Source organism: Loxodonta africana, chromosome 12 (genome assembly GCF_030014295.1).
Source record: "Loxodonta africana isolate mLoxAfr1 chromosome 12, mLoxAfr1.hap2, whole genome shotgun sequence".
NCBI lineage: Eukaryota > Metazoa > Chordata > Mammalia > Proboscidea > Elephantidae > Loxodonta > Loxodonta africana.
The window spans coordinates 50,024,396-50,046,197 of record NC_087353.1 but is presented as its reverse complement, the minus strand read 5'-3'; the positions used below and the strand labels follow the sequence as shown (position 1 = coordinate 50,046,197).

At 38.7% G+C, this 21,802-nt stretch overlaps 1 protein-coding gene across 10 annotated transcripts in view; it reads left to right on the top strand.

The window, feature by feature from the left end:
* MYO5A (myosin VA) overlaps positions 1-21,802 on the top strand; it is a 264,298-nt gene that overhangs the window by 146,154 nt on the left and 96,342 nt on the right. For 8 of the 10 annotated variants that reach the window (XM_064295232.1, XM_010600094.3, XM_064295231.1 and 5 more), the window contains 3 exons: positions 4,822-4,905; positions 10,591-10,752; positions 11,714-11,811. In XM_064295232.1, the coding sequence (XP_064151302.1) occupies positions 4,822-4,905; positions 10,591-10,752; positions 11,714-11,811 (344 nt within the window). The remainder of the gene's footprint in view (positions 1-4,821; positions 4,906-10,590; positions 10,753-11,713; positions 11,812-21,802) is intronic. The other 2 variants (XM_064295235.1, XM_064295233.1) reach the window with 1 other exon arrangement.

The following is a 21,802-nucleotide window of genomic DNA, read 5'->3' as shown; positions in this document are numbered from 1 at the left end:
GTCTCAGGCCGGAAGAATGGGTTAGGAAAAGAAGAAAAAAAAAAGGGGAAAAGCAAAGCCACCGCGGAGCCGGAGCCATTCTCCCTCTGGCTCAGGAAATTCCAATGTTAATGAAGCCGCCTGGGAAGGGTGGGGCAGGGTTCAGAGAAATAGGAGAGTAGCACCTCGGAATATAGCCACAATTGCTTATCTTGCTTGGAATGACTATTTTATCTGAGATTCCCGAGGGGCTTGTCGCCTGTGTGTGCTGGCTGTGTGGAGATTGCCCCCGAGGGTCTGGCCCGCTGAAGCTGCGGTCACATCCTCCACTGCAAGTCCAAAGCCCAGCGTCAAGGTTCCCCTGCTGGCATGCTCCACTCCTGGCTCCAAAACCAGTCACTGCCTCCTGGGGACTTCTCCCACCAGCCGCGTCGTCACGCCGCATGCGTGGACCGGCTGGGCCCCCTCCCAGGGTGAGTTCAGGGAGGTTGGGCTGCTTCCCTTGTTTGCGCTGCAATATTTTTGAGTTCGGGTCCCCTGGGCCCAGCCCTAAGCCCGGCGCCAAGGTTACCTGACTGGTACGCTGGCTCCAGGCTCCAAAAACAGTTGCTGCTTCCCCGTATTTGTTCGTTCTCTGTCTCTACATCTGTGTTTGTTGTTCAGGGTTCGTAGATTGTTATGTATGTGATCGATTCACTTGTTTTTCTGAGTCTTTGTTGCAAGAGGGATCCGAGGTAGTGTCTACCTAGTCCGCCATCTTGGCTCCGTCCCCCAGTGCTGTCATTTTTATATTTTGTGTGTGTGTGTGTGATATTTACAGTTTCTTTTTTCCACTTAATTTTTTGTGCTGAGTCATTTTTCTTAACGTATTTTTGTTTCATCTTTTTCATTGTTGTTGATTTTGTATTTTCTGAGTCTTTACATTTTGTTTTTCATTTTGATGTGTAGGATTGTTAGTGTCCTTTTTGGAATTACGAGATATAATTCCGTGTTTTTCCAAGTTTAAACCAATATATTTACCTGTTTTTCTAAGTTCAAACCAATATATTATTTCTTTATATCGCCTTTATTTCTTCTCCATTGAAAGATCTACGTCTACATTATTTAGTTCGTCTTTTTTGTTTCAATGTTGTCGTCTTATATATTTTGACATCTCTGCTACTCTACTTTCAGTGTTTAGCTTTGATTTATTTGTGTGGCTACCCTATCTGTGTTGATATCTTATTGTTTTATCCTGTGTTCTAGTCTTGAGTTTTTACCTGATGTTATTGATTTTCCGACCAATGTACTGCCTTTAGTATTTCTTGTAATTTTGTTTTGGTTTTTACAAATTTTATAATTTTTTTTTATCTGGAAAATGTCCTAATTTTTCCATCATATTTGAGAGATAGTTTTGCCAGATATATAATTCTTGCCTGCAATTTTTTTCCCTTAAGGCTTTATATATGTCATTCCATTGTCTTCTTGCATGTGTGCTTTCTGCTAAGTAGTCAGAGCTTAGTCTTATTGAGTCTCTTTTGTGAAGTTTTTTTTTTTTTTTTTTTTATCCCTAGCTCTCTCTTTATCTCTGGTTTTGGTAAGTTTGATTATAATATGTCTTGGTGACTTTCTCTTGGGGTCTGCCTTGTGTGGGTTTTAATGAGCTTTTTGGATAGATATTTTCTTATCTTTCATAGTATCAGAGAAGTTTTCTGCCAACAAACCTTTAGCAATTATCTGTGTATGCTCTGTTACCATCCTCCCCCCCCCCCCCCCCCCAGTTCTGGTAGTCCAGTCACACGTTGGTTCTTCTTGTTGATGGAATTCCACATAATTCTTAGGCTTTTTTCATTTTATTAAAATTCTTTTATCTGATTTTTTCCTCAAATTGGTGTCAAGTGCTTTATCCTCAGTCGTGCTAATTCTGACTTCCATTGCCTCAATTCTGCTTCTATGACTGTGTATTGAGTTTTCTAATTCTGAAATTTTATCGTTAATCTTTTGAATTTCTGTTTTCTGTGTCTATATAGATTCTTGTAGCCTGTTAAATTTGTCATTATGCTCTTATATAACCTTCTTAAATTTTCTTTTGGTTTGTGTGTTCTTTGGTTTCTTTTGCTTTTTGCCTGATCTTCCTGATTTCTTGAACAGCTCTGTACATTAATCTTTTGAATTCTACCTCTGGTAATTCCAAGAAAATCTCTTCCTCCAGAATGTTTTTTGAATCTTTGTTTTGGTGGCTTGCTGAAGTCGTCATGATCTGCCTCTTTATATGATTTGATATTGACTGTTGTCTCTGAGCCATTAGTAAGTTATTATACTTTTTCATTTTATGTTTGCTTTCTCTGCCCTAGCTTCTTGATTTGTTTTCTTTTGATATGCCAAAATGGGCTGGTGGTGTGAGCTGGCTTGATTATTGGTGTCTTTGGAGCTCTCGCCTCCTGTCTTCAGGTGGCTATAACTGTTACTAGGTATTATGAGCCTAGGAATCCATCTAATTTTCTTGTATGGATTTAGCTCATGTGTCTAAGGTTGTCGGTCACTGAGTGCATGGTGGAGGCTCTCAACTACAGTCCTAGTCAGGTAAGGGTGATTAGATTAGGCACAGGTGTCTGGCTGCAGTAGGAGTTCATGTGCTTATCAAGGCTGGAGTCTGACTGCTGCCCCTGTCTTGGTGGAAGGTCTGTCCGTGTTCCCTAGAATACGTAGGTAGGTGAGTTTTGCAGGCGGACTGTGGGAACCCAGTGCTGTTGGTTGTAAGGGTTGAGAATCACCACTTATTCTTGGTCCCCTGTCATGGGTGGCTTTGTGGAGTGGGTGGATCCACCAGTCCACAGGCCCCTGATGTGGCTAGGTGAGGACCCTGTTTAATGGGCAGGGCGGTGTCATGTCACAAATCTGCCTCTTTCCCTTATGTAGCTGATACAATTAAAAATAGGCTTCAGGTATATGCCCTTTTGAACTGTGCTAGTGAGGGCCTACTCTGTTGAAATGGCCCACCCAGGTCTAAGCAGGGGTGAAAGGCATTCAAAGTCTGTGGACCCCTTATGCCTATACCTAGGGAAAGGGGCTGTGCCTGCTCTGAGTTTCCTGGCGTAGGGGAACTGGCAGATTACATTTTACTGTTTGTTAATTTGTTCTCCCTCCAAATTTAGAGAGTGACTTAGGGCACTTGACAGATCCTACTTCCAGCCTAGGGAGTGCAGCAATCGCTGAGGCCAGACTGGGACTTGGAGCAGAGTGGTTTGAGGGCAGGTAAATGGAAGAAAGGTACTTCCCAAAAGGGTTTTTTTTTTTAATCTGTGTGGTAGGTTAGACGCTTGTACTTACCTTTCACTGATTGAGCACTGTTTCTCGCTGGTTCTGGAAGCTTGAGCAGTCTTTCCGCTGCTCTATCTCTCCTGATGTGCAGAACTCGTCCCAAGCACCACTGCTTGCCTCACCATGCACGCCAACTGATTCAGGCTGCAGGGTGCTGATACTGGCCAGGTCAGGTGTTGGAACTCCTCACTGCTTCTGAACCATGTTTCCCTCCCATTGCTGCCCAATCTGATTTCTCAACTTTTTCTTTGATATTCAGGCTCCTAGATTGTTACATATAATGATTCACTCATTTTTTTGGATCATCATTGTAAGAGGGACCACAGGAAGCATCTGAGTACTCTGCCATCTTGGCCTTGCCTTCCTTCTCTTCTTTTGTTTAAATAGAATTATGTTCTGAAATAAATGGGAGTCTACAATCCTCTGTCTATTATTCAAAAGTCCAGAAAGCTCTGAAAACCAAGTCTTTTTATAACTCTTTTGGTGGCTAGCCCTGATCTCTGACCTGAACTAACGTGAAGTTATTTGTAGTCTTTATTTATCCCACTGAAGGTGTTTATACACATTTCATTGTAGAAATATGAATGATGTGATTAAAGATTGCTACCTCAGGGACTGCTGGAGGTATTACAAAATGGTGTATGTACATACTACATTACTAGACTTCTGAGAAACTCTTAGTTTTGCAGCCTGTTTGGCCCTAAGGGGTTCAGAGTAGAGACTGTGCACTGGTCTCACCCTTTGTGGTTAATTCTCTGTGTCCCTCCCGATAAGGTATGCAGACTTGCTGCTTCACAAGCTCTCTAGCCTCCTTAGCAAATCAGGAACCACAAGCCTAATTTTTAGGGAAGACCTTGGGGTATGCTTCTGAGGCCCCTTTCAGGATTTGAGGGCTTTCCAGGTCACCTTTAACCCTGGCCAGAAACTTTGAGTGACCAGGGTTGTGTGGTACAGGCTGTGGAGCCCATGAGTTGAAAATGGCTGGTGCTGCTGGAATTTTGGCAGTAGGAATAGGATAAGCTGTTCTTCAGTAGTACATTTTCATCCATCATACACTATTTTCCCAACCCCTACCACTATCCATCACCAGCTTTTCAAATGTTCTCCCTGTCAGAGAGCCATCTGTTCCTCCTGATCCTCTCTCCTGCTTCATCCCTTCTCTTCCCAGCAGGGGCTTACCTCTGCCAGGTGGTGAGCGGGATAGAAGGAGATGCATTGGGTCAGCCTTGGAGGCACTCTGTTTGGCCAGCATGGGAGGAGAGGACCAACTTCTTAGGAGTCTGCTTAGCCAAGAGTTGGGAAAATCTTTTGAACCACAATTAGTCAGCACTCCCACTGTTCCTTAGGCAAAACATTTGGAAACTTTACTGTAGAGTTAACATACATTCTTACTAGTAAAAACTATACTTGTTTCTTAAAATAAAACTGACGATTCCACTTTGCTGAGAGCTGTATAGATAGCCTGAGTATATTTTTGTTGTTTATGATGATAATATCTATTCAAAAGTTTTTTTAGTTAAGGAGATTTTTCCATGTTTTTAGGTGGAATACCAGTGTGAAGGCTTTCTTGAAAAGAATAAAGACACCGTTTTTGAAGAACAAATTAAAGTTCTTAAATCAAGCAAGGTAAATATAGATAAGCTTTTTCCAATTGGGATATGTTCCCTAATATGTTAATTACCTAAAAATATCTTTTTAGCAAAATGGTTTTTTCTAACAAAGCCAGTTTTATTTTTAGTTTTTATTTATCAAACACGTAATACTGTGTGTTAGACCCTGTTCTAAATGCTTTGCAAATGTTTACTCATTTAATCCTTATAATGAGGTGATATTATCACTACTCCCATTTTACAGATAAGGCAGCTGAGGCACAGAGACTTCATAGCAAGTGACTTTTGGAGTCAAATTAAAACTCAGGCCAGCTAGCTCATAGTGTGTGCTCTATGCCAGTATACAATGTTGCCTTTCAGTTTTATGTGAAAATAACCTAAAAATGATAAACTCCTCAGCATGCAGTATTCTCTCCTGTGCCTTTGTGAGAGATTATTGGAGAAAATATTATTTCTGCTGTGTCATTTTGAAGGAATGTGCTAGAAACATGGCCGTATGCGCTCCATCCAGATGGAGGTTAACCTTTGGATCATTGAGTGCCATTTCAGATGTGGCCTGAAGCACTTTGAAATTATTTTTTATTAGTCATGGATATCAGAAACACTGCTTTTCAGCGTGAAAAGAATATTCCAGATGACAAAGAACTATGGTGACTATACCAGATTAGTTATTAGATTTATCCCAACCTCTACCCTTTGACTCATCAGGAGAGGACTGGGAGAGGGAACATGCTCATTTTCACCTGTTAGGGAGCAAACCAGGAGGCCTGTTACTTAGTTTAGCAAAATAAGTATTTAAATGTTTGGTAAAAAAATAAAAATATTTATGTGAATTCTTCTAGATTGCTGGCTGGCACTGTTTTTCTGGTTTATTATAAGATAATCCTTTTAACTTCAGTAAAGTACATAAGAACATTTTGATTCTGGTTTTCAGAGCAAAGCTTTTACTTTCAATTATTTTGATACATAAGGATCATATAAAAACTAAATTTCAGTTTCAGCCCTCAGAAAATAATACTGTGAGTCAAAATATCTGTAGAAAAAAGTAAGGTGTTTTTCCTGACTGTAGCAAGTATTGGGCATTAATGCTTTATAACTACAGGATTGATATGTAGGAGAAAATTCTCTCACAGTGGTAATACCTGAGTATTATTCAGTTAAAGATGATATTTCGTCTTTAGTTTATGAATAATGAAATTCTAGTGTTGCTACTATTGTTTATGTGATAAAACACCACTGTAAATTGCCTTCACTGAAGGGATTTTGCTTAATAGAACATTCATAGGCTTCTGTTATCTATCATATCTGTCTTCATTCTGACTTAACTCTTCTGGTGGACAAGTGGATCCATATAATCATCAGAATGTAACTCTGTGTTCTGGTGAATCATTCGCAGTGACTGCCCATCTAAGTAGCATTGTTACGGCTGGAGTGGGCAGTAGTGATTTACCTAACTTACAGCTTAAGGGCCTCCCAGTCTTTGCAGAAACCTAACCTAAGGGCATGAAGTTTGTATTTTAATTTCACCTGATAGGGAGCAGGTATAATGTATAGCATGTACCGATTTGTTCTCTAGAAAGTACTAATTTTAGAAGATCTATATTTGTATTATGTGTTTGAATAGAATTCTCTTTGTGATAATATAGTATGGGGTTGTGTGTGTATGTTTTATCTTTTTTTTTTTTTTTAATCTTACAGCCTCTAGCCAAACTTACTACCTGAAAACAATTATAAACTTTACAGAAGGTGTCTTAATTTATATTTTCCCACCATAAAAAAATTTTCTGTTGCCACATCTAATATCAGGAACACATTAATGAATTGCAACTCAACTAAATGCTACTAAATTACAACTCTGCCAAATATCATTAAAATGAAGTACAACTTCTACTTTCTGTGTTGCTAATTGATGATGAGTAGAAGCTCATTTCATCTACTGAGTTATGCCTCAGATCTCACATCTCTAAAATAGAATCATGATTCTATCTACTTTATGGGGTTGTTTATAAGGATTAAATCAGTCATATAAAGCCTTTGGAACAGTACGCCTTGCATAGAAAGCTCTTAGTGAATAACGTTGTTGTTATTATTAATGAGATTATTTCCCACATCTTCATGAACTTGTTATGTGGATTCTTCTATTTTCTTTATTACAACGTCCAGAACATACAAGTTTAGTCTTAAGCAATTCAGAACCCTATCTTTAGAGAGACAGATCAAAGAAACAAGGTGGAATCCCCAGACGTATCCACTTACCTGTCTATCTTTAAATAAAGTTGGCATCCCCTGTCACTGGGGAGCAGATAAATTCTTCAGTAAATGATTTAAGAAATTGGGGATTTAGTGAAGTAAGCGAGGTAAATGAGATAGGCAGAAGTTCCTGCTCTTGTGGAAAGCTAGGCAGTAACCACTTAATCTGATGTTTAGGTAATTTCAGAGAGTGATAAGTGTTATAAAGTAAAATGGGGTACCAAGCTAGAGAGACAGTATGTGTGAGCAGCCACTGGCAAGGCACTGCCTTGCTTGAGTGGTCAGGGAAGGCCTCTGAGGAAGTGACACCGGAGGTGGAGCCTGATTGATGGGAGATAGCTACATCAAGACAGAGGGGAAAGCAGGTGGGGAGCAGGAAACTGAATAAGTGGCTTGTGTTTGAGGTCCAAAAAGAAGGCCAGTATGGCTGGAGCATGGTAGGTGAGTGGGACTGTGGAACGGGTAGACAGGAGCTACTTCCTAGAGGGAGGGTCTTGCAGATGGTGGTAGAGAGTGTGGTTTTTATACCTGTTGCAGTGGAGCATCTGAAAAGTTTTCACCTGAAGAATGATATGATGCTGTGTGGAGGTATTATTTAGAGTGGATAGAGATTTGGCGGATGTGATCTAGAAGAGACATGGTGGAATGAGATGCTGAGATTGCAACAGTGGAATCTGTTTCCATCAAGTCGATTCCAACTCATAGCAACCCTAACGACAAAGTAGAACTGTCCAAAGCGTTTCCAAGGAGCAGCTGGTGGATTTGAACTGCTGACCTTTTAATTAGCAGCTGAGCTTTTAACCACTTCACCACTAACAGCAGTGGAAAAAAAAACAGTGGAGGTGGGATATAATTAGTGGGTATAGTTGATAGGTCTTGTTGATGGATTGAGTATGGAGCGTAAGAGAAGGGAGAAAGGAGGATGACTTCTAGGTTTTTTACCTGGGTACTAGATGGGTGATGGGGCCATTTACTAAGGTCTGAAGACTGGTAAAAGATCAGGCTTTGGGGAAAAGAATCAAGAGCTCTGTTTTGGACATGTTTAGTTTGAGATGGTAATAAATAGCCAAGTGGACTGCCATATAGGAAGTTGGAAATGAAAGTTGGCAGTTCAGAGGAAAAGTCGAGGCAGGTGATATAAATTTGGTAGTCTTTAGCACCTAGGTGGTATTTAAAGCTATAGGACTACGTGAGATTGCCTATGGCGAACCTGTAGAGAAAAAAAGGGAAGATAGCTGGGCTGTTATCATATTCATTCCAACTTTTAGAAGCTAGCAAGAGGAGGAGCTAGGAAAGAAGTCTGAGAAGAAAAGGCCCCGTGAGGTAGCAGAAACACTACCTGCAGAAGAAATAATAGTCTCTAATATACCAATTTGAAATGTACTTTTTTTTTTTTGAAGAAAACTTAATGTAGAGAATTTTAAATTTATAATATCCATGAGGAAAGAAAAAGGCACTCACACATACATATATGCATGTATGTGTGCATGTTCCCTGAACTCTGAAAACTAAGCAATTTTCTGGTAGATATTGTAGATCTTAAGTTAAATTGTAGCATTTACTGGTGAATATAATATTGCAGCCCAGCTCTATTAAATCATTTCACACTAAAGAGAGAAAAACAAAGTTTAGGTAACTGCTAATGTAGAACTAGTAATTCATTTGGGAATGGTAGAATCATATGGGTAAGATTCTAAAGTACGTGGCCTTTCATCGACTGGCCTACTGTTCTAAGTCGTTAGAGGTTTCAGATCAGTCTATTAGGAAGTTTTATTTTTCTCCTTTGGAACTTAGCTTTAACATTGTAATATGAACACTGTAATATGAGGTCATGATAAAACATTGTTTTTTTCTTCTTTATAGACAAGCAAGCTACAATATATTATTTATTCTGTAAAGCGAGGAATACATTCATTTGTATAGCAAGGAAATATTCTTGGTATGTTATGTATGACAGTTTGTTATACATATCATGAGTTATTTCCTAAATTGTCCTCATGATTGATATACGCATAAAAAGCAAATGAAACTGCAGTATCTATTTGACTTTACTTTTTAGTGAAAGAATTCTCATAAGCAAATTATTTTTTTCTGGCGATTTTCTGAGATTGTTAGATAAGTAACTGATAGCTGCAAATATAATTTGATTTTTTAGAAGGATTTTATTTTCTTTATGGGGGAAGTGGCATTGTTGTAAAAATATGTACCTATATATCAAGATGCTTCTGTGGATTAGTTTGAAGTCTCTTTTGTTCCATAAAATTTCTTCCAGTCACATTTGCTAATAGCATCCACCCACTTGTTAGGTACTGAATCTTTTAATAAACCTGGAAAACACAAAATGGATTGATTACAGGAACTACGCAGTCAAATTTTAAATCCCTGAAGACAAATATAAAAGCTTATAGGATACAGGCAGCGTTTTTTTTCTTTTAACCTTTTTGTTTTTTTCCTAAACTCCAAATCATTTTCTTAAAATTATCATTAGCAAGCAATTACCTTATAATCTTATAATATTGTAGAACTAGTTCATGACATCCTTCCTGCTGAGATTTTCAACAATATTTTTTATTCCACATCTACTTAGCACAACCTACTAGGGTTCTGGAGGAAATGGCTCCTGCTAACCCTTTCAGGCTCATTTCTTGCCCCACCCCAATCACTGAGTACTGCAGCCTGTAAGCACCGTTCCCTGAACATGCCTCTCTATTCCTTATCACTGCACCTTTGAGCTTGCTGCATACACAGTGTGGAGGGGCTGAGCGGAGATGTGGGAGCCAGTCAAGGCTATGTTCACATCTTAGTTTTGCACCATGCAGCCTCCTTGCACTCCAAAGATTAGACCAATGTGGGCTCCATCTCTGTGTACCGAAGCGTGCACTAAAAGGCTCAATGACCTCCTATACTAATTGGTTTCATGGCCCACCTTTCACACAGGCTTCCCTAGATATCCTGGTTTTCACCACATATTTACTGGGTATTCAACAGTATTTTTGAGTTAGTGCTGAAATGAAGCAGATGAACAGTTGACAAATAACTTGCAAACTTGGACTAGTGTTTTTCTCAGCTGGGTAATAAAACATTTTATGGAACTGAAGTAATAAGATAAGACTTTCAATTAGTGTTTTACTTATAAAATAATCATAGTTCAGAACCAGTAATATGTTCAGAGTGGCCATTTCCTGTGGATTAGGATTTCATGTCTAAGTGTAGTAGTTCTGTTTTTCCCCTAATATTGTTGTAAATGATTGCACTTTTCTACCTATATTTTTATAACTTTATCTCACCTTCCTCTCATGTTTTTGGCTCCTAACACAGATATTGATTATTTCTAGAATGTGAATCTGAAAGGGATTATTTAAGGAAGGAAATCTTCATAACGTTTCTTCTGTGAAGGTTTATATTGGTATTTTAGTTCCAAGTGTAATTTCCTGTTACTGTCCTGAATCAGTTTAAGATGATACCAGAATTATTTCAAGATGATGAGAAGGCTATCAGTCCAACTTCAGCCACCTCTTCGGGACGCATCCTCCTCACCCGTGTGCCTACAAAGCCTACCAAAGGCAGGCCAGGCCAGGCAGCCAAGGAGCACAGGAAAACCGTGGGGCACCAGGTGAGCTCAGGGAACTGCTGCAGCACCTGTTCCCCTCTGCTGCCTGAAGCCTTGGGCTCCCAAGTGGGGTCCTTAGATAGGAGAGGCTAGATCCTTCCCCGTGAGCACGCTCAGCACCATCCACTCACACTTCTCTCGACCCATCTTCACATCTGCCACTCTGCTTAATTAAGCCTTTCTGAAAATAGTTTTCTCTGTCTTAATTCTCCTAGTGCATATTGTCTTTGCCAGACTGCCGCTGTCTTTGTTTTGTTCTCTGATTGTTTTCTGTCTGAATTTGTATAGCTTATCAGCCCCTCCAGTGCAGGAACACCACTCTCTCCTTTATCTGTGTCTTACAGTCTGGGGATTTGGCACAAGTTATACTCGAGCTTAGTGCCTGATTAGGGGCCAGCCTTTGGATGGGAGGCTGAGCACCAGTCAGCTTGCTTTTCTGTGTACCTGCCTAGTATGGACAGGAAGCAGGGCCTGCCCAGGGCCACAGCCCATGTCCTTGTCCTAACTGTAACCCCACCACTGACTATACTCTCCCATTCTGCAGTCACTCCCTGTACTTCTTAAGTCTTGGCTACTGTTTCAGGATCTTCTAGCAAAATTCCCCCTCTGTGTGTTTAAATGACCTTAATATTCTTAAAGTGAGGTGAAGTTTTTATTCGAAATTCTGAGCCAAAACAGGAAGCTGTAGAGATTTATATTTTTAAAAGGGAGCAGGGAAAAGTAGGTGAGAGGAGAGTGGATGTATATCCAGCAGGTTAAGTATCCAAGTAGTAGCATTTAAGCAGTTGTAACCTACAGCTCTAGCATTTCTGTTCAGTAGCAGCTCTCCTTTTGAAGATGTGTCAGGTTTGTAGGTAGCGAAGTCATTTTTATTAGTGCAGTAGGAAGAGAACATTAAATTGGTTTATTTTATTCTTGACTTTTGACAAGCCCTTGATGCCCCTTTCTACTTTTTTTTGTGCAGTTCCGAAACTCCCTTCACTTGCTTATGGAGACCCTCAATGCCACCACTCCTCACTATGTCCGCTGTATTAAGCCTAATGACTTCAAGTTTCCATTCACGTAAGTATGTCTCAACTAAAAAAACTAGTCAATGAAAAAATAAAGGGGCCATATCTCATAGGTATTGCCAAAACAACACAAGGAATAAACACTATGGGGCAGTTCTACTCTGTCCTATAGGGTTACTATGAGTTGGAATTACTCCACAGCAATGAGTGTAGTTTTAGTTACAGTTATTTCAACTATTGATACCATCAGAGACTGTTTACTTTTACCAGCATCTCATCCTACTTCACTTAATCATGTATGAGGGGAGAACAGATCTTTCTAGAGGTTGCTTTTTCAAAATTTTTCAAAGTATTTCCCTAATTTTAAAATTCATACACATACACTGTAAAAACAATTTTCAAAGAAAGTAAACTAGTATAAAAATAAAGGAAAACACATCAACAATATCCAGAAAGCTAACTGGTTTTAACTTGCAAGGATCTTTCTTTACCAATTAACTTTCCTCCCTTCCCTGCTCCGTGTGTGTGTGTGTGTGTGTGTGTCTTTCTGAGAAAGAGAGAGATTAAAAAAAAGGATGGGCATGTGTTGGAATTGCTGTTTTATATCTGCATTTTAATTTAATAGACTGTGGACAGCTTTCCATGGTAGTAAATAAAAAGTCACTGTAGAGTATCCCATTGTATAGACATATCATCACTTAAGTCATTCCATATTGAGGGCAATTCAGATTATTCCAACAATGCTATGATGAACATCTTTTAGCAAACATATATGTGCTTTTGTCTGATTATCTCCTCAGGATAATGTATTTCTAGAAGTGAAATTTGTGGGTCAAAGACCAGGCACATACACTCACATTTCACAGTGTATGAGAGTACCCGTTTCCCTACACCCTTGCAAATTCTTTCTGAAAATTCTGCCTTAGCCTCTAGAGCAGATCTGAAAGACTGACATCCTCCTATCCTCCTCATCACCAAGAAGCTCTTTCTAGAAGCAGGTGGGAAGCCTGGAGAAGCTGCCATGCCCTGGGCCCCTCTCTGGGACAGCGCTGAGGGTCATTTCTTTCCATCTGGCAGCTCCGTCTCCCACCACCACCAGAACACCTAAGAAGATAGCGCAACAGAAGACTCACGCAGGCAGCTTAGGGCTTACACTGGGGAGTAATAAGAGTGCTTATCTGGGGAGAGGAAGACCTTTCTACTTTATCTTTCAGTGTCAATTTAATTTTAAGATGTCAATTGTCTAGAGTTAAATAAATATAAAATTTAATACAAAATCAAAATGTTTCTCATTGCTGTGAACACTATAAATACTTGTTGCTATTGTTGTTGTTGTTAGGTGCCATCGAGTTGGTTCCAACTCATAGTGACCCTAAAGAATAGAGTAGAACTGCTCCATTAGGGTTTCCAAGGAGCGCCTGGCAGATTCGAACTGCCGACCTTTTGGTTAGCCGCAGTAGCCCTTAACCACTATACCACCGGGGTTTAGTAATGCGTAGTATGTGCTTATTGAATAGCTTTTAGAACATAAGCAATTTTTTTTTGTGTGTGTGTTTTAGGTGAAAGTTTACAGCTCAACTTAGTTTCTCATACAAAATTTATACACACGTTGTTATGCAACCCTAGTTGCTATACCTATAATGTGACGTAACACACTCCCCCTTTCCACCCCAGATTTCCCACGTCCGTTCAACCAGCTCCTATCCCTGTCTGTCTTCTCATCACGCCTCCAGACAGGAGCTGCCCATTTAGTTTCGGGTATCTACTTGAACTAAGAAGCACACTCTTGATGAGTATCATTTTATGTCTTATAGTCCAGTCTATTCTTTGTCTGAAAAGCTGGCTTCGGGAGTGGTTTTAGTTCTGGGTTAACAGATAGTCTGGGGGCCAGCAATTTTTAAAAAATTAAACAAATGGGGCATATTTTAATTTGTCACATTTTCAGTGATTTATTTTTGTTGCTGAGAATATGCACAGCAAAAACAGCAACTCAAGTTTCTACATGTACAATTTAGAGATACTGATTACATTCTTCGAGGTGTACAACCATTCTCACCCTCCTTTTCTGAGTTGTTTTCTTTCCCATTAACACAAACTCACTGCCTCCTGAGGTTCCTATCTGATCTTTTGAGTTGCTATTGTCAGTTTGATCCCATATAGATAGTTCTTAAAGAGCGTAATGCTCAAGGCAGACTTTTTTTTTTTTTTCTTACCAGTTAAGCTAAACTATTGTTCAGTTTAAGAAGACTTCAAGGGATATTTTTGGTTTAATGTTGAAGATTATCTCAGGGCAATAGTTTCAGAGGTTTATCTACCCTTCATGGCCCCAGAAAGTCTATAGTCCATGAGAATTTGAAATTCTCTTCTGTATTTTCCCCCTTTTGATCAGGATTCTTCTATGAACTCTTTGATCATAATGTTCGGTAATGGTGGCTGGACACCATTCAGTTCTTCTGGCCTCATGGCAAAGGAGACTGTTGTTTGTAGAGACAGTCACACATTCCATATCCTCCTCCTGTTCCTGACTCTCCTTCTTCCTCTGTTGCTCCAGGTGAATAGAGACAATTGTTGTGCCTCAGATGGCCACTTGCAAGTGTTTTAAGACCCCAGGCACTATGCAGTGAACCAGGGATAGAACAGAAGCACTAAACACATTATTAAGCCAATTAATTGGGATGTCCCATGAGACCGTGACACTAAGCCTCCACACCAAGGAACCAAATCCCATGAGGTGTTTGGTTGTACATAAGCAGCTTCAGCAGCTACTCTTTTTTTTTTTTTTTTTTTTATTGCTATAAATATATCTATAACACAACTTTTGCCAGTTCAACTTTTTACAGGTGTAAAACTTACTTAAAATAATTGCAATAATTGGCTGTATAACCTTACCTTTAATCAGTGCATTTTTCCCATCACTGAATCTCAGTACTCCATAAGCAATAATTCCCCTTTACCCGCTCCATTCCACCCCTGGTAACCATTAATAAATTTTGGTGTCCATACATTTGCATTTGTATATTCTTATGTTTTTATATAAGCGAAGTCATACAATATTTGTCCCTTTGTAATTGACTTATTTCACTCAGCATAATGTCCTCAAGCTCCATCCATACTACAGAACTATCAAGACTTCATTTCTCCTCCTGGCTGAGTATTATTCCATTGTATGTATGTACCACATTTTGTTTATCCATTCATCTGTTGATGGTCGTTTAGGTTGTTTCCAACTTTTGGCTATTGTGAATAGTGCTGCAGGGAGCACTGGCATACAAGTCTCTGTTTGAGTCTCAGCTTTCATGTTAATTTGTCCATCTTGTTAGTGAAATCTCCAGAGCCGGCCAATCTTTATCCTAATGCAGCTACATGTAGTGACCTGAAGGATTCTCAGAGTGCCTTCTGAGGCCAAGCCATGTAACAACTATTGGCAAAGTACAGAGAAATTTCATTTTTTAAAATATGCTCACAGGTATTTCTTTTGAGCCTGTGGTGTAAAGTACAGGTAATCTTTATGGCTCTTTATTTTTTTTTTTAATAATTTTTATTGTGCTTTAACTGAAAGTTTACAAATTGAGTCAGTCTCTCATGCAAAAATGTATATACACCCTGCTATATTCTCCTAATTGCTGTCCCGTAATGAGACAGCATACTCCTTCCCTCCACTTTTCTATTTTCATGTCAATTCAGCCAGCTTCTGACCCCCTGTACCCTCTCATCTCCCCTCCAGACAGGAGATGACAAAATATTCTCATGTGTCTACTTGGTCCAAGAAGCTTACTCTTCACCGGTATCATTTTCTATCTCATAGTCCAGTCCAATCCCTGTCTGAAGAGTTGGCTTTGGGAATGGTTCCTGTCTTGGGCTAACAGAAGGTCTGGGAACCATGACCTCCGGGGTCCTTCTAGTCTCAGTCAGAACATTAAGTCTGCTCTTTTTGTGAGTATTTGAGGTCTGCATCCCACTGCTCTCATGCTCCCTCGTGGGTTCTCTGTTGTGTTCCCTCTCAGGGCAATCATCAGTTGTACCCAGGCACCATCTGGTTCTGCTGGTCTCAGGCTGATGTAGTCTCTGGTTTATATGGCCCTTGTTGTCTCTTGGGCTCACAAAGACCTTGTGTCTTTGGTGTTCTTCATTTTCCTTTGCTCCAGGTGGGTTGAAACCAGTTGATGCATCTTACATGGCTGGTTGCTAGCGTTTAAGACCCCAGACACCACTCTCCAAAGCAGGATGCAGAATGTTTTCTTAATAGATTTTATTATGCCAATTGACTTAGATGTCCCCTGAAACCATGGTCTCCAAACCCCCACCCCTGCTGGCCTTTGAAGCATTCAGATTATTCAGAAAACTTCTTTGCTTTTAGTTTAGTCCAGTTGTGCTGACTTCTCCTGTATTGTGTGTTGTCTTTCCCTTCACCTAAAGTACCTCTTATCTACTATCTCATTAGTGAAAACCCCTCTCTCTCCCTACCTACCTCCCCACTCTCGTAACCATCAAAGAATATTTTCTTCTCTGTTTAAACTGATGCTCCAGTTCTTATAATAGTGGTTTTATACAATATTTGTCCTTTTGCAACTAATTTCACTCAGCCTAATGCCTTCCAGATTCCTCCATGTTAAGAAATGTTTCACAGATTCATCATTATAGTCCATTGTGTGAATATACCATAATTTATTGATCCATTCAAACGTTGATGGGCGCTTTGGTTGCTTCCATCTTTTTGCTATTATAAACAGTGCTGAGGTGAACATGGGTGTGCATATATCTGTTCGTGTAAAGACTCTTGATTCTCTAGGATATATTCCAGGGAGTGGGATTGCTGAATTGTATAGTAATTCTAGATTTTTAAGGAAGGATCAAATCAATTTCCAAAGTGGTTGTATCATTTTACATTCCCACCAGCAATATATAAGTGTTCCAGTCTCTCCACAACCTCTCCAACATTTATTATTTCGTGTTTTTTGGATTAATGCCAGCCTTCTTGGAGTGATGGAATCTCATTGTAGTTTTAATTTGTATTTCTCTAATGGCTAATGATTGTGAGCATTTTGTCATGTATCCGTTAGCTTCCTGAATGTCTTCTGTAGTGACGTGCCTGTTCATATCCTTTGCACATTTTTTAATTGGGTCATTTGTCTTTTTGTAGTAGAGTTTTTGCAATATCATGTAAATTTTAGAGATCAGACGCTGATCAGAAATGTCATAGGTAAAACGTTTTTCCCAGTCTGTAGGTAATCTTTTTACTCTTTTGGTGAAGTCTTTGGATGAGCATAGGTGTTTGGTTTTTAGGATCTCTCAGTTATCTAGTTTCTCTTCTGCATTGTTAGTAATGTTTTGTATACTGTTTATGCCATGAATTAGGGCTCCTAACATTGTCCCTACTTTTTCTTCCATGATCTTTATTGTTTTAGATTTTCTACTTAGGTCTTTGATCCATTTTGTTAGTTTTTGTTCATAGTGTAAGGTATGGGCCTAGTTTCATTTTTTTTAAGATAGATATCCAGTTATGCCAGCACTATTTGTTTAAAAGACCATCTTTTCCCCATTTAACTGTTTTGGGGCCTTTGTCAAATATCAACTGCACATATGTGGATGGGTTTATGTCTGGATTCTCAATTCCGTTCCACTGGTCAATGCATCTGTTGTTGTACCAGTACCAGGGTGTTTTGACTACTGTGGCAGTATAATAAGCTCTAAAATCAGGCAGAGTAAGGCCTGACACTTTGTTCTTCACTAACAGTAATGCTTTACTTATCCGGGGCCTCTTTCCCTTCCATATGAAGTTGGTGATTTGTTTCTCCATCTTATTAAAGAATGTTGTTGGAATTTGGTTCGGAATTGCATTAAATCTATGGATCGCTTTTGGTAGAATAGACATTTTTACAATGTTAAGCCTTCCTATCCATGAGCAAGGTATATTTTTCCACTTATGTAGGTCTCTTTTGGTTTCTTGCAGCAGTGTTTTGTAGTTTTCTTTGCATAAGTCTTTTACATCTCTGCTAAGATTTATTCCTAAGTATTTTATCTTCTTTGGGGCTACTGTAAATGGTATTGATTTGATGATTTCCTCTTCGATGTTCTTTTTGTTGGTATAGAGGAATCCAACAGATTTTTGTATGTTTACCTTGTATCCTGATTCTCTGCTGCACTCTTCTATTAGTTTCAGTAGTTTTCTTGAGCATTCCTTAGGGTTTTCTGTGTATAAGATCATGTCATCTGCAAATAGAGATACTTTTACTTCTTCCTTGCTAATCTGGATGCCCTTTATTTCTTTATCTACCCTAATCGCTCTGGCTAGGATCTCCAGCACAGTGTTGAATAAGAGTGGTGATAAAGGGCATTCTTGTCTGGTTCCCATTCTCAATGGGAATGCTTTCAGATTCTCCCCCTTTAGGATGATGTTGGCTGTTGGCTTTGTATAAATGCCCTTTGTTATATTGAGGAATTTTCCTTCTACTTCTATTTTGCTGAGAGTTTTTATCATGAATGAGTGTTGAACTTTGTCAAATGCCTTTTCTGCATCAATTGATAAAATCATGTGGTTCCTCTCTTTTGTTTCATTTATATGCTGGATTACATTAATTGTTTTTCTAATGTTGAACCATCCCTGCAAACCTGGTATGAATCCCACTTGGTCGTGGTGAATTTTTTTTTTTGATATTTTGTTGAATTCTATTGGCTAGAATTTTGTTGAGGACTTGTACACCTAAGTTCATGAGGGATATAGGTCTATAATTTTCTTGTGGTTTTGTTATTAAGGATATGCTGGCTTCATAGAACGAGTTTGGGAGTATTCTGTCCTTTTTTTATGTTCTGAAATACCTTCAGTAGTAGTGGTGTTAACTCTTCTCTGAAAGTTTGATAGAGCTCTGTAGGGAAGCCATCACGGCCAGGGCTTTTTTTTATTGGGAGTTTCTGGGTTACCTTTTCAATCTCTTCTTTTGTTATGGGTCTGTTTAGTTATTCTACCTCTGTTTGTGTTAATTTAGGTAGGTAGTGTGTTTCCAGGAGTTCATCCATTTCTTCTAGGTTTTCAAATTTGTTAAAGTACAATTTTTAGTAGTAATCTGATTTGATTCTTTTAATTTCAGTTGGGTCTGTTGTAATATCGCCCATCTCATTTCTTATTCGGGTTATTTGCTTCCTTATCTGTTTTTCTTTTGTCAGTTTCGCCAGTGGTTTATCAGTTTTGTTAATTTTTTCAAAGAACTAGCTTTTGGTCTTGTTGCCTCTTTCAATTGTTTTTCTATTTCATTTAATTCTGCTTTAATTTTTATTATTTGTTTTCTTCTGGTGCCTGTGGCTTTCTTTTGTTGTTCTCTTTCTATTTGTTCAAGTTGTAGGGATAATTCTTTGATATTGGCCATTTCTTTTTGGATGTGTGTTTTTATTGATATAAATTAACCTCTGAGCGCTGCTTTCGCTGTGTCCCAAAGGTTCTGATAGGAAGTGTTTTTATTCTCATTGGATTCTATGAATTTCTTTATTCTTTATTCCATCCTTAATGTCTCCTGTGACCCAGTCGTTTTTGAGCAGGGTATTGTACAGTTTCCAAGTATTTAATTTCTTTTCCCTGCTTTTCTGTTTCTGATTTCTACTTTTGTGACCGTATGATCAGAGAAGATGCTTTATAATATTTCAATGTTTTGGATTCTGCTGTGGCTTGCTTAATGACCTAATATATGGTCTATTCTAGAGAATGTTCCATGTGCATGAGAAAAGAAAGTATACTTGGCTCTCGTTGGGTGGAGTGTTCTATATACGCCTATGCGGTCAAGTTGGTTGATTGCAGCATTTAGATCTTCCGTGTCTTTATTGAGCTTCTTTCTGAATGTCCTGTCCTTCACCAAAAGTGGTGTGTTATAGTCTTCTACTGTAATTGTGGAGCTGTCCATCTCACTTTTCAGTGCTGTTAGAGTTTGTTTTATATATGTTGCAGCTCTGTCAATGGGTACATAAATATTTAATATGGTTATATCTTCTTGGTGTATTGTCCCTTTAATCATTATATAGTGTCCTTCCTTATCCTTTATGATGGGTTTCACTTTAAAGTCTATTTTGTCAGTAATTAATACTGGCACTCATGTTCTTTTTTGATTGTTGTTTGCTTGATATATTTTTTTCCATCCTTTGAGTTTTAGTTTGTTTGTGTCTGTAAGTCTAAGGTGTGTCTCTTGTGGACAGCATGTAGATGGATTATGTTTTTTTATCCATTCTGCCACTCTCTGTCTCTTTATGGGTGTATTTAGTCCATTTACATTCAGCATAATTATAGATAGGCATGAATTTAGTGCTATCATTTTGATATCTTTTTTTGTCTGCTGTTGAGTTTCTTTTTCCCACTTAATGTTTTGTGCTGACTAGTTCATCTTTATATATTGCCTTTTCCTCTTATTCATTGTTGTTGATTTTATGTCTGCTGAGCCTCTATATTTTTCCTGTATTTTATTTTGGTGAGTAGGGTAGTTAGTCTCCTTTGTTGTTACCTTAATAATTAACCCTGTTTTTCTAAGTTTAAACCTAGGTTTTATTTCTTTATATCGCCTTGTCTTCCTCTACATATGAAAGATCTGTGACTGCATTTCTTAGTCTCTTTTTATTGTTTTAATGCTGCCTTCTGTTATGTAATAACATCGCTACTTTTCTGTCATTAGCATTTTTTTAATCTTGATTTATTTTTGTGATTTCCCTGTCTAGGTTGACCTCTGATTGCTCTGTCCAGTGTTCTGGTCTTGAGTTGATACCTGATATTATTGATCTTCTAACCAAAGGATTCCCCTTAGTATTTCTTGTAGTTTTGATTTGGTTTTTACAATTTCCCTAAACTTCTGTCTATCTGGAAATGTCCTAATTTCACCTGAATATTTGAGAGACAGTTTTGCTTGATATATGAGTCTTAGCTGGCTGGCAGTTTTTTTCCTTGTTTTATATAAGCCGTCCCATTGCCTTCTTGCCTGTATGTTCCTGCCGAATAGTCCGAGCTTTTTCTTATTGACTGTCTTTTGTAGGTGACTGTTCATTTATCCATAGCCTCTCTTAAAATTTTCTCTTGACCTTTGGTTTTGGCAAGTTTGATTATAATATGTCTTGGTGACTTTTTTTGTGAAATCTACCTTATGTGCAGTTTGATGAGCATCTTGGTTAGGTATCTTGTCATCTTTCACGATATCGGGGAAGTTTTCTGCCAACATATCTTCAACAATTCTCTCTATATTTTCTGTTGTCTCTCCCTGTTCTGGAACTCCAATCACTCATAGATTATTTGTCTTGATAGAGTCCCACATGATTCTTAAGTTTTCTTCATTTTTTGAAATTCTTTTACCTGATTTTTCTTCAAATATATTGCTGCCAAGTGCTTTGTCTTCAAGCTCACCAGTTCTGCCTTCCACTTGCTCAGTTCTGCTCCCCTGACTTTCTAATGAGTTGTCCTGTTCTGGAATTTTATTGTTAATCTTCTGATTTTCTGATTGCTGTGTCTCTATGGATTTTTCCACCTTATTAAATTTTTCATTATGTTCTTGAATAAAGATTTTAATTTCTTCAACTACTTTATCTCTGTGTTCCTTGGCTTGTTCTGCGTATTGCCTTATTTCCTTCCTGATGTCTTGAAGGGTTCTGTATATTAATTTTTTGTATTTGGCCTCTGGTAATTCCAGGACTGCACTTTCATCTAGAGGATCCCTGGATTCTTTGTTTTGAGAGCCTGTTGAGGTGATCATGGTCTGTTTCTTTATGTGACTTGATATTGACTGTTGTCTTCAAGCCATTTATAAGGTATTGTATTAATTTATTTTATGTTTGCTTACTGTGTCGTAGCTTCTTGCTTTGTTTTGTTTTTATATGTCCAAATGGGTTGCTTGAGTGAGCTAGCTTGATTATTTTCACCTTGGGAGCTCTGACGTCCTGTCCCCAGATGGCTAGAGTTGTTATCAGGTATATCAGTCTAGGGGTCCATTCACTTTTCTTGTATGAATTCAGCTCAGGTTTCCAGGTAGCTAACCATCAAGTGTGTGGTACAGGCTCTGTCGTACAGTCTTAGAGGGTCAGGG